At 41.1% G+C, this 12,915-nt stretch overlaps 1 protein-coding gene across 2 annotated transcripts in view; it reads right to left on the bottom strand.

The window, feature by feature from the left end:
• Positions 1-12,915, bottom strand: part of MACROD2 (mono-ADP ribosylhydrolase 2) — a 900,701-nt gene that overhangs the window by 99,985 nt on the left and 787,801 nt on the right. For both annotated transcript variants that reach the window (XM_035110055.3, XM_035110056.3), the window contains exon 10: positions 2,098-2,181. In XM_035110055.3, coding sequence (XP_034965946.3) covers positions 2,098-2,181 — 84 coding nt within the window. The remainder of the gene's footprint in view (positions 1-2,097; positions 2,182-12,915) is intronic.

Raw genomic sequence — 12,915 nt, 5'->3', positions numbered from 1 at the left:
TATCATTATTTTATCAAAAGAATAATTGTATGGAGTGCCAGCTGTAGATATTTGGTGGTTGCTAAAAGGTTAATACAGAAACCCCTGATGTTTATTTAAAGAAACAATGTCAAGTAACGGAGGCTCACAGGATAAAATGTATATGGGTATCTGTGTTGTTTTATTACTGACTATTCTTACTCAAGAAAAAGAATAACATGCATCGTAAATACTGTATATTCCGGCGTATAAGACGACTGGGCATATAAGACGACCTCGAACTTTCCCAGTTAAAATATATAGTTTGGGATACACTCGCCGTATAAGAAATACGACCTGGCGTATAAGACGACCCCCGACTTTGGAGAAGATTTTCCTGGGTTAAAAAGTAGTCTTATACGCAGGAATATACAATACACAAATAAAGCTATTCAGAATCTACAGCACAACTACAAATCATAGAATATGCTGCACTGAGCTTGCTTACATGTTGTGTTATGTATAGACGCAGCAATATAAGATCATAATTAGTCTCTCTTTAGCTGATGTTTAACTGGAAGTCAAATTCTGTTCTTAGATGAATAGCTTTGCAGTTCAGGAAAGCCCATGTAGAAGCTTAAAAGCATCCTAAATAGGACTGATTTTGAAAGTGCTTCTCTCACCACTGCATACCCTCCAACATTTATCCGATGAAAATAGGGGCGTCCCATTCCATAATGATAATTTTCCTATTTATACCCCACACATCTTACTGGGTTGCCCCAGCCACTCTGGACAGCTTCTAACATATAAAAACATAATAAAACATTAAATATTTTTTAAAAAGCTTCTCTGTATGTACAGGATTGCCTTCAGACAGCTTAGGGGCTGGATGACTCCATACCCTCCAACTTATCTCCAATGAAAATAGAGACATCCTAACCCTACCCTCCAACATTTCTCCAATGAAAATAGGGAAAAGTGGGACATTCCGGGATCAAATCGGAAACCAGGACGACTTTTCTAAATCAGGGATGTCCCTGGAAAATAGAGACACTTTGAGGGTCTGCCACTGTATCACTGGGCTGATGCAACTCTGACTCCTTGATAACTACAATGAACAAATCAGGAGTCAGCTTCGGGAGTCTGTGCCCCATTCAGTAATCCTTTAGTACACTGAAGTAAACTATGGTGACAATCAGCCCTTTTAATCAGTGGTCTAGTTCGCAGAACATGGTAATCCAAACTATGGCCTACTGGGACTCTGCAAACATGCCCCCTCTGGTCCTTCCTGCTCCCAAACTGTCCTGGGTTAAGCTAAAGTTTGGCTCAGTGTGTCATCCAGACCCAGGGTTGTGGTTAAGCTCTGTCTTCCTCAAGCATGAGCTGTAGCCAAGGTTCATTCTCATAGCTCAGTCTCTTAACTTGTACACTACACCAGCTCTGATCCATGCATGGAGCTCCCGTGTGAGCAGGGAGCTTTCTCCTCACCTCGGTGGGTATCAGCTGCATAGGTACATCAACATCAGACATGCTGGGCCGAAATAAATGTGAAATTTTGGGTTGCATTGGGAGCTCTGTGTATGTAGCCAAGATCCAGCTAAGGTTTGGATCAGGCTGTAAACCTGAAATCCAATAGATTAAAGTCAATGGAATGTTCAACAGAAAATTGCTATTGCGATTTAACAATATGACTTTTTGTGCCCTGTTCCAACTCTTATTTAAGACCAATCATAGTAGCGTGGCAAGACGGAATTACTCAATTTTAGAATTATGACAACTGCTTAGTTTCCTGGTCACACATTTTTTGAAAACTACACATCCTGTCTTTCCAACGTCCGTAAATACTAAATAGCATTGTGGCATTAAAACAATTGTTATCTCTCTCCTGCCAGAAAGGATATCATTGTCACAAAAACTTTGGGTCGCACATGGGAAAAGATAAAAGAAAAGTGGCTTAGCTCACTTAACCCAGGGCCAAACTGCACTAGGAATAAAGAAATCGCACAGTAAATATAGACACTGGTAATATTTTAAAACAAATAGACTGCAAACTGTATAATTTAAAAATTAAAGGGAACCTATCTTTGTGTAATGAAAAAGTGATAAATGACTCCAAGGAGGCTTAATCCCACCTACCCTCATTATCGTCCTCCAGGTCCTCAGATTGCTTTGCTTTGCATTTCACGGGTGAAGGAGACTGGCCTTTCTGCTCCACTCCCTCTGCAAGAACAAAGAATTCATAAATAGAGGGAATTTTTGAGTTAGCATTTTTAAAAATTAAACATGAACGTGAAAGATATTGGAAGAATAAACAGATATTATCTCTGTGCTGCTTTCAGAAAGAGTGGTGCCTCTAAGCACCATGAAGATGCATTTCTACCTCACATGCCATCATCCTGGCTCCGAGGGACTTTCGGCTGGACTCAAAACACCTAAAGCCACCATCCCTCACATGTAAACTACCACATTCTCCTGTAGTATCACAATAATATCACTTGAATGCACAAAGTTTCAAAAACCCAGGAGCTTTACAGACAAGGAACAGTAACCTCAGCTTGGGAGATTAGACAGCATTCACATGTATTCACATGGGAATAAGCCCCATTGAAAACAATGGGACTTATTTCCGAGCAGCCACATATAGGATTGCACATTTAGGAATGGAGGTAGAAATATTGGCATCAACAAGAAAATTTCTCAATAGCAAACTAGCATCCAACCATACCCATCCTTAAGAAAAAGCTGAATTCATTTAGCTAGCTGAATATCAGAAACTAATAATCTCTGGCAAGTTCAAAGTCCCCTTTAAATCAGTTAAATCAGTAAGAATTATGTGCAAGCTGCACTGGGAGTTGGAGTCAAAGTTCCTAAGTCTTCTTTCTTTCTTTCTTAAGTATATTGATCTTAGTATATTAAATGTTTTATTCTTGGGTCAACAGCCTCCAGAGGTGGGAGCAGGCAAAGGAGCCTAGAGTCCCTCCTAAGACTGACCAAGGGGCACGGAGTTTGTCCTATAATTTTGATTTGATCAATTACCACTTTCAGGGATTTCTTTTTCTTTTGAAAGCCAAGTGTATACATAATTGCAATAAACTAGTATCGCAACGTGAGTCCTCCACTTAAAAAGCTTTCTGGTGACTCTGTTTGCAACCCACCCAAGATATATATTTTACATGGGTAGCTATATACATTGAAAACAACAATTGCAGCAACAACCACAATCTAATGTATAATTAAAATACGCGTAATAACAGAAATGTATTAAAAAATGCTAGCATATATCGCAGATGTACACTGATCTTTAGATGCAGTCATGCATTTGTAGATGGAACTGCTATTCTGCCAGGCTTTATCAGCTTTGCTTAGAGAACAGCTCTATCAGGCTCCTTCCCTCCCTGTACTAGTTCCACTCCAACTGGTCATTATAAGGACTGTTGTGCAATCTTCAGAACTGATGCCTGAGGTTGCTTTATTTCCTCTCCACTCCTTTTTCCTTTTGTGTTGGGTCTTTTGGATTGTAAGCCTGTGGGCAGGGGGCTGTATTGTTTTTATTGATCTTATGTAAGCTATTCTGTGAGCCTTTTCTGTTAAAGAGCACCAAGGGGGGGGGAATGCTTTAAATAAAGAAACAAACAGTGTTAGTAACCTAAGTGAATTTATATATGGTTCTTTCATCCTTTCTTTTTTTTAAAGTCACCCAATAATTTTTTTTTTAAAAAAAGCCATGCAACTCCAAAGATAAGATTGCTCTAATGCACTATTAAATCACACATTTTTAGAGCTGGAAAAGATTTGCTACATCCACAAATCTTTTCTTCTGCCAATGCAGCATGAAAATACAGACAGAAGACATATCTGATACTGTGCAACTAAGGTCCATGGAAAGTTTTTAACTACATCTGCCCCTTTGATTCAAGCCAGACCAGCAACATGCTGCATGAAATATGACCGCATTGGAGAGCTTTTAACTGAACATCACAATATGGAAGCAGCTGCTAGAAAAGAAAGGACACTTGTTTGGGGGGAGGGGAGTAAACTAAAAATTAAGAGGTGAAATTCTGATCCATTTAAATCTATGAGAGATTTGTCATTGATTTCAACAGGAGTTGGACACTGCTGAAGGTTAAAATATACTGTCTCAACACACACACACACACACACACACACACACACACACACAAGCTTTTTCGTGCACAATTCTTGTATCTGAAATAAGAAAGCCAATGTGTAATCATTAAGTGTGATTTTTCCGAATACTGTTATTCATTTTCCCTTGCCTCTAACTAATTCCTAATAAGTCTCCATACTCAAAAGAGCATTAGTGGCTTCTCTAAAAAAAAAGGATTGTATTAGCAGTGTAAACATCCTGCTGTTCATTGGGGGGGGGGAAGCCTCACACTGACCCACAGAAGCAAAGTTTGCAAAGGTAATAAGATATGAGCCTTCCTTGGTGGCAGAGAAATGTAAAACAGAGAATGCATTTATCTCAGTATGCTATGCATTTGGTCATCTGTTATTTTTTCATTGGAGCCCTTTTGTAGCTGTTTCAAAGACCTGATGGAAATGCCATGATATTTCCCCTCGCCCAGTGGCTTCAGATGAGGCTGATTTCAGGCCCTATGTGCAGATCGGCAGTTCCTTCTTATGGTCACACGTGCCTCTGAATTAGGATGAAATCAGTTTGAAAGGCCCGTGTCAGAAGAAAATAGGTTACAAATGTATAATTCTGGAGTTAATTTTTTTTGGGGGGGGGGAGCTGATATTAGAGAAAGTTGAGTATGGATAGCATGCAGGCAGTGGCAATAATTCATAAAGATGGTCTACAACTGAGAGTTCCATCTGCTAGAGTCATGACCTACAGATGAAATGAACTGGAAGTCCATTAATGATAGGAAATGGCTAATTGCAGTTGCAACCTCTATTACTCACTACGAATCCTTTCAAATATGGAAAGAAAAGATACTCTTCAAACGAAAGACTGGCTTGGTACAAAGAATAACTCAGCTGGGCTGAATATGTGACACTTTTGCAAATGTTTCCTTGCTAGTTTAATGATATTAAGCCTAGGCACTAATGGGATAGTGTGGAATAAACACTCTTCTGTTATAGGGCATATGAAGATCATGTTAACTGTGGCAATGCAGTGATTAACAGTGTATCAAATGGCGACTGCCCCATAGAGAATTCATTTCCAATATTGCTTTCGGGACCCCTTGCCATTCGCCAGAGAAGAGATGCACTAATTGCACCTATTTTGCTGCATTTTTATTGTATTTTTGTTGTTTTGTTATTTTATTGAGTGAGCCGCCCAGAGAAAAAAATTGTGATACATGCCAGCCTGAAAATAATGTACACACACACACACACACACTGAAGTCAGTGCAACTGCTAATGCATCATAATGTAGAGTAAGGAAAGGGAATGCAGAAGGAGTGCTGAAAAGAAAAGATTTGCACATCGGCTGTGATTTAACATGGCTGAACCAGAACTGGATTTTAAGAGAGCATCTGGGTGCAAAAATATTTAAAAGTAATTTTAACCATGTTCATCCAAATGGCTTTCAAAAGCATTTCCTCTGCTGTGGAAACTTCCCAACTGCTGGTTTTTCATTTTGCTTTGTTTTGGGTCATGCCATCCTAAAGCGGGGTGCCTGCTAAAAAGAAAAGGGAGGCTACTCAAACGAGATAATAAAGTCTCTAGAGAGGCTAGTTGTGCCTCAGCACTGCAGTGCTTCTTCCAAATGCCCCAGAGAGGAGATGGGAAGACCGACAGCTGCACTGGGCCAATTCTTGGTGCCACCACCAGGAGGTGCCAGAACTCAAAACATGGCTATTCCTTTCTTCCCCGTTTAGGTGCCCAGGTGCTCATTTAACCCCCTTCCTAAGTTCACATTGAAAAAATATCACTCACTCTCTGTCCAACAGGTGCACTTTGTCTGGTCTCTACAGCTCCAGCTTAAGAGAGCCTGATGGCTCTGTGAGTGATGACATGCCTGCGGCGAGCCCCGACTCATGTCTAACAGAAGGGGAGCAGATGTAGAGACAAACATTCCAGTCTAATGGGCTAATTTTGCATGGACTTGTAGCATAGTCTAATTGGAATTAGCATCATTTCAAAGTTTGAAGAGAAGAGGAAACAGGAGTTGTCCTTTTTTCTGTTTGCAAATTGAAATGGTTAAATCATTTTCTTTTAAATTAGGTAAGTGGAACAGCAAGCTTATTTTGAAGTAGCCTCACTTACAAAGAACAAGACTATTTTAATATGCCATTCAATTTATAAACCCCATCCATTTCGGTTCTGAGCATGCAGACATGTTTATGGAATGCCACGGCTGAGATGAACTTCCCCCCTGAATTTTCAGAAGGGAAATAACTGTACAAGTGCGGAGGCAAACGTCTAAGTTGCTTCACGTGTCATGCATGCATGTATTTCTATGTGGCATTTGAAAACACGCTATACTACTTGTCACATTAAAAGAATATCTATCTGAACATAGCTCTGATTAGAAAGAAAAAGCTATTGGGAGCAGTAAGCCGTTTGCAATGACTGTGTCAGCAGTATGTGAGGGAGGGTAAGAATGCCCTAAATGGAGTTCATGGCATCCTCAGATATGTGAGGGTATTTCACAAGCCTATCCTTACAACTACAAGGCAAGGTGGCCTGCAGCTAAATGGAGCAGCACAAAGGGAAGGTGCAAGAGGAAAGCTGCAGGAGGACCACAGCAACAGCACACCCCTTTGCAATGAACTTAAAACAACAGCCAGTGGATCCAGTTAATTTTCTCTTCTCGTTCTACAGGTAAGGCTAGTGCAGGAAAGTCTTTGCTAAGTCAGAACAGTGGACTGGGTTGTAGCAGTCAGTTGGATAGACCCTTAAGGTACCAACCATTCCTTGAAACATTTTCATAACCACCTTTCCAAACCGCCAGACGGCATACAAGGCAAATACAAGGAGAATTTCCACTGCTTAGTTCCTTAAGCTCACTGATTTAAAGGCCTCTCTTCTCTCTGTTGACAATTGTGATGCCTACAGGGCCGTCTTAAGCATATCCAGTGCCGTGGTGCAAAGATCCCACCCTTTCCCAGAGTTGTCAACCTTTTTTAAGGGGGCGAACCCCTAAGTTGTTGACCTTGTTTTAGGAAAGGTTCCCCAGAGTTGTTGACCTTTGTTTAGGGAGCTGGCACCATGCTTACACATTATGTCTGCTTGGGAAAAGAGAACAGGAAACATAAACAAACCTCAGTCAGTAAAGCACGAGACTCTTAATCTCAGGATTGTGGTTTCAAGCCCCACGTTGGGCAAAAGATTCCTGCATTGCAGGGGGGTTGGACTAGATGACCCTGGTGGTTCCCTTTCAACTCTGTGAATGGTTCTGTTATTCTGTTGTATCTGAAGGGCTGTTCATAGGGAAGATGGAGCAACACTCTGGGATAAAACCAAAATTAGACATCTTGTAGAATTAACAATAAGATCCAGTAGCAGCTGGTGGTTTGAGGGTGTGAGGCGAAGCTGTCTTTCCATTACCAGTGTCACTGCAAGTGACCTGGGAGCTGCTGCAGGGGGACCAGGAAGGTCATAGCCATGCAGATACACTGATGGAGTGCTGGATTGGCTCCACCAGGGCATCAACACAGTCCCAGCCTCACCGCTGCCCTGCTCCATCTTGGTGCCTTCAAGGTAAGCTACAGGTGAGCCCCACCACACTGGCTGCAACGGATTAGGGGTTAATGCTCATTAAATTCCTAGCATTAGTGGCATACTCTCCTAATAATTCCGATGCAGTGCTTGCCACTCGCACAATAGCATTTTGAAATTCTTCTAGGAACTTGTAAAAATGGGAAGGTTGCACCAGGATGCGTACCTTTTACCCATGTCATCTGTGGATATTATCCAGGTTAGCTTTTCTAAGGATTAGGCTTTGAACAAGATTCTACGCTCATCTTGGTATCTGCTCACATGACCGACTCTCGAAAAGTCAACTTATATTGATGGAGTTTACCCCCCGTTTTTGCACACACAATGTTGCATTAACTATTCATTGTGTTCATAGATTCAGGCTATGATTTTCGTGTATTCCTTCCACGTTCAGGAGCAAGGGGGGAATCCCCAGTGTAACCAGCTATGCTGAAGTAAGAGAAAATCCATACCCTATAAAACCTAACCATGAAAGCAAATCACACCATCTGCAAATACTGGAGAAACCTGCTAGCATCACCACAAGTTCTGATTATGCCTAAAATATATGCATGTGTGTGAGAGAGTGTATAAATTGCATTCTCATTCATTTCAATCTCCTTCTCATTAGACCTCATCTGTCAACCACATTTTTGGGGAAGGAAGAACACAATTAAAACTAAGAGCCACCATTTAAAAATAATTCTTATGATCATCTTGGCTGCAAGTCCTGGAAGACTTGCTCCCAGCCTTGCAGGCCTTTATGCACCTGGACTGGGAGGTGGGGCTCTGACTGAGGATGAATCTGCTGAACAGACTCCTGGGTTGGGGCATTGGTTAGTAGGAGTTGCTGGGGGTCGGGGTCGGTTTCTGGTTTTTTGGTTTTTTTAATCTTTATTTTAGATCTTAATATGATTTATGTGGAAATTATTTAATTTGGTTGTATACTTTTTGTTGTTTTATTTATTGCTTATGAATTGACAGCTTTTGTTATGTTGGTAATTATGAATTTATTGTTGGTTTTAACTATGGAAATATGGCATACAAATAAAATTATGTGTATGCTTGTATCTGTGCATAAGATGAACAATACATTCAATACAAAAATAGATGGTGCATTTATTATGTTGCACACTTATTTGGGATATTATACTTTTGAATTTAGTGGAGTTTATCCCCAAGTAGATGCGGGTGGGGCTGTGGGTCAGAGCCTAGGGCTTGCTGATCAGAAGGTCGGTGGTTCGAATCCCCGTGACGGGGTGAGATCCCGTTGCTCAGTCCCAGCTCCTGCCCACCTAGCAGTTCGAAAGTGCAAGTAGATAAAAAGTGCGGGAAGGTAAACGGCATTTCCGTGCGCTGCTCTGGTTTGCCAGAAGCAGCTTTGTCATGCTGGCCACATGACCCGAAAGCTGTACGTTGGCTCCCTCAGCCAATAACATGAGATGAGCGCCGCAACCCCAGAGTTGGTCACGACTGGACCTAATGGTCAGATGTCCCTTTACCTTTTTATCCCCAAGTAGATATGTATAGGATGGTGCCATTAAATATGGAAACATGAGTAGATAATGTCACTTCATCATAGTTCAAGGTTTTGGGCTTCTTTAAAATGCTGACTTGCTTTTAGGTATCATTGTGGACCAAACTAGACAAAAGCATTCAAGATGCCTTTGACTGATGGCAATTGGGGATTTCTCCCCAAAGCAAATACTAGCTTCAGAGGAGGGATTTTCTTCAAGACCCCAGGAGTCAGTGGGGAAGGTTTTTTTTTTTTTAAATCCTCTCCATGCTGGCTCTGATGCTGTTAGTTATCATCCTCTAGGTGATGTTATTTGTGTGTGTTTTTTATATAAAAAAAGAAACCAAAACAAAGCAACCTCGGTGTCTAGTTATATTTGCATCTAACCTCATGGGCAGTTTGCCCTTCAAGTCATTAGTTATTGCAATGAACAAGTTGGGCCTGGTAGCATGTGCATCTTTAAAAACAGTTCTTTCTGTTACTTTTATTGTCACATTTAGGTTGTCATCTGCTAGCACCGAGTTTGCACAATTTCTGTTGACTTTTGTGAAGGGTTAGTTAAGTGAAATTATACAATACATGACCCTAATATACATATTTTAATTCCACAGTTCAAGTTCACAATTTGCAGAAAATATAATAATGGGGGTAAGGACCATTTGCACTCCTCTTCAAGCAGCAAAATGTCTCAGGCCAGCACTTAGTGTCTCCTCTAACAGCTCCTTGAAATTGATCCACACACTCCACAATCTGGCTGCAGAGCCTCTCTCCTTCCTTTTCCCCAGGGAGAGTCTAGCCAGAGTGTTTGAAGAGTGGCTAGAAGTTTGAACCCTTCTGTCAGACATGTCCATTTCTAGGCGGAAAGAATGATTTTTATATTGAGGTGCAGTCCATCATGAGACCACCACAGCAGCGGTATGAAGTTGTGTATCTCAGTTTTGCCACTGTGAACTAGGCCTTGACTGTAATATTTTTAAGGAACCTCCGTGAAAAAACAGACATTCTGAAACAGTCTACAGATGGCTCATGAGGTTAAAATCATTTTAGACATCTAATATATTAGGTGTATCATGGTTCATCAAATTCCTATTAATCCACTACAAGTTGTCTTCTTAAAATACCTCAGCATTCAGAAAAATGTCTCAGCCTAGAAGCAGCCTGATGATAATAAGTCTGTCTAAACTTCAGGAGGAGGAAAAATAGAAAAGTCCTTTCCAGTCAGCCATGGTTTAGAAAGTCCAGTGCTTTTCTTATTATGGACAATATTTTCTGTCAGATGGAAGAAAGTCAGGATAATACTTTCTAATGCCTTTCCAGAATGTTGGCAGTCCTTTTAATGTATATGCGGACCATATACTACACCCTTTAAATATAGATCCATTTATATCCATTACACTCAAAAGAAAAATGTTAGCCTTCCTATTCCTGTTCAATTTCATCCACTCCTTTTAATTTATTTTACTTTTATACACCATATTTGCTGTAGTAATACATCTACTAATTAGTAACATGAGTTTCTGTATACTGCTTAAGTACAGCAAGAGGTGACAATCCTGTTTTCAATTTACATATGTTTAGCAGTCTTAAATATGAAAACATTTTTTGGCACAGGGTGTGTTACTTACTGTTTCCTTTTGCAGAATGCACTGCCTTATTTGTTCTTATTGCTTTACAACAATCTGTTAAAATAAATGGTACAAAAGGGTAGCTAGCTAGATCGACCTAACTACTGAGAACCTATGGCCCAAACCTGCATATTTATCAAGTCTGCAATCTGACCTTAAGGCACTTCTTTACCTCATAAAAGGTAAAAGGACCCCTGACCGTTAGGTCCCATCGCGGATGACTCTGGGGTTGCGGCGCTCATCTTGCTTTACTGTCTGAGGGAGCTGGCGTACAGCTTCCAGGTCATGTGCCCAGCATGACTAAGCCGCTTCTGGCGAACCAGAGCAGCACACAGAAAGGCAGTTTACCTTCTAGCCGGAGTGGTACCTATTTATCTACTTGCACTTTGATGCACTTTCGAACTGCTAGGTGGGCAGGAGCTGGGACCAAACAACGGGAGCTCACCCCGTCACGGGGATTCTAACCGCCGACCTTCTGATCAGCAAGCCTTAGGCTCTGTGGTTTAGAACACAGCGCCACCCATGTCCCATGCGCCACCCGCGTCCCACTCGCGTCTTTACCTCATATATGTTAATAAATGTGGAACATTCTCAAAACACCATATACATGGGAGATAAGAACAGTTTGTTTCAGATGTAACATCAAACCATGGTTTGGAGTTATATAAACTTTGGTTTCCCAGGAAACTAATATTTGCCAAAATATCTAAAATGTACAAACTATGATTTCCACAAACCAAAAGAGGAATTAAAAACACATTTTGATTGTGGTTTTTAGTTCAGTTTGCAGGGAAACTATGGTTCATGCAAACCAAAACCCATTTTGGGTATGGCCAATTATTACTTGCCACAATAGAAGAAGTCAGTGAGAGCACATGAGATATGGAGAAGAGACACCTAAGCTCAGGGCTCGTTCAAGTCATAGTTTGGCATAACTTCCAGCCTGAGCCACTATATTAATGTCATGCTTGCAAAGACAGCAAAAACTTGCTAAGGGGGAACCAGATGTACTTGGCACTTTAGTCCATTCTGGTTTCAAACAATTCATAAGATTTAGAGCAGGCACCCCCAAACTGCGGCCCTCCAGATGTTTTGGCCTACACCTCCCATGATCCCTAGATAACAGGACCAGTGGTCGGGGAAGATGGGAATTGTAGTCCAAAACATCTGGAGGGCCGATGTTTGGGGGTGCCTGATTTAGAGGGTCCACATTAAACTGTGATGTCAACATGTTTCATACCCCATTGTGAATGTGTGTGAAGAAAGGATGGCAGAGCTTGTCAAGGCAGGTATGTGGAAAGCTACTTGCCTAGACATTTCCATGATCTTCATGTGGGCACATGAAGTGGCACAACCCATGTGGGCACAACCCTCAGTGTTTTAATAGTATAACCCTTGCCCCCATTGGACATTAAGTCCAGCAATCAGTCTTCTCTCACCCGGGCTGCTTCCAGCTGAGTTATGCAGAACCCACATCCCGTAAGCATTCTGAGATGTTCTCTCACAGGGCAGCGCCTGCTTAACCAAATAAATTACTTGAACAGAAGCAACATGACAAATGCACTGGATTCTGCTCTAAGGAGGGGTCCTTGTGTTTATATATCCCCTACATCCTTAGAGAAGAGCAGCTGCTCCTTGCACCGCTGAATCTCATCTTTCATTTACTTTTCCAACACTTGTTTTGTCTTTCTCCAGTTTCCTTTTCATCTCTCTCTCTCCTACTCCTCCTTCAGTCACAGTTCTCTTGTTTCCACTCATTTAATTCCCATCAGTTCCCAGATGTCTCTTCTCTTGGTTCCCACCTTAGCCTGCTATCCCAACTGCCCTCCTTTCACATGTGTATATCAAACGAGTACTCAGATTTGTTTGTGTGCAAACACTTAAAGCATGAGAAAGTATGTTCCACAACACGTTCTACTTAGCTTAGGGCAGATAAACTACATTAACAGAGAGGCAAAGGAATAAACATCATGAGGCAAGGTAAAATGTCATCATTAAAAAAAAAAAGACTTGACAAACACGTTGGCATTTACAGTTCTTTACATGTCCTGCTGAGCTATTTTACTGTCTCGACCAAGAAAGTTGTTTAACCTAACACACTAGTGGGATTATCAGGATACAACTGTAAAATTTATGTAC

Source organism: Zootoca vivipara, chromosome 3 (genome assembly GCF_965207765.1).
Source record: "Zootoca vivipara chromosome 3, rZooViv2.hap1.1, whole genome shotgun sequence".
Lineage (NCBI taxonomy): Eukaryota > Metazoa > Chordata > Lepidosauria > Squamata > Lacertidae > Zootoca > Zootoca vivipara.
This window is presented reverse-complemented; position numbering and strand designations above follow the sequence as displayed.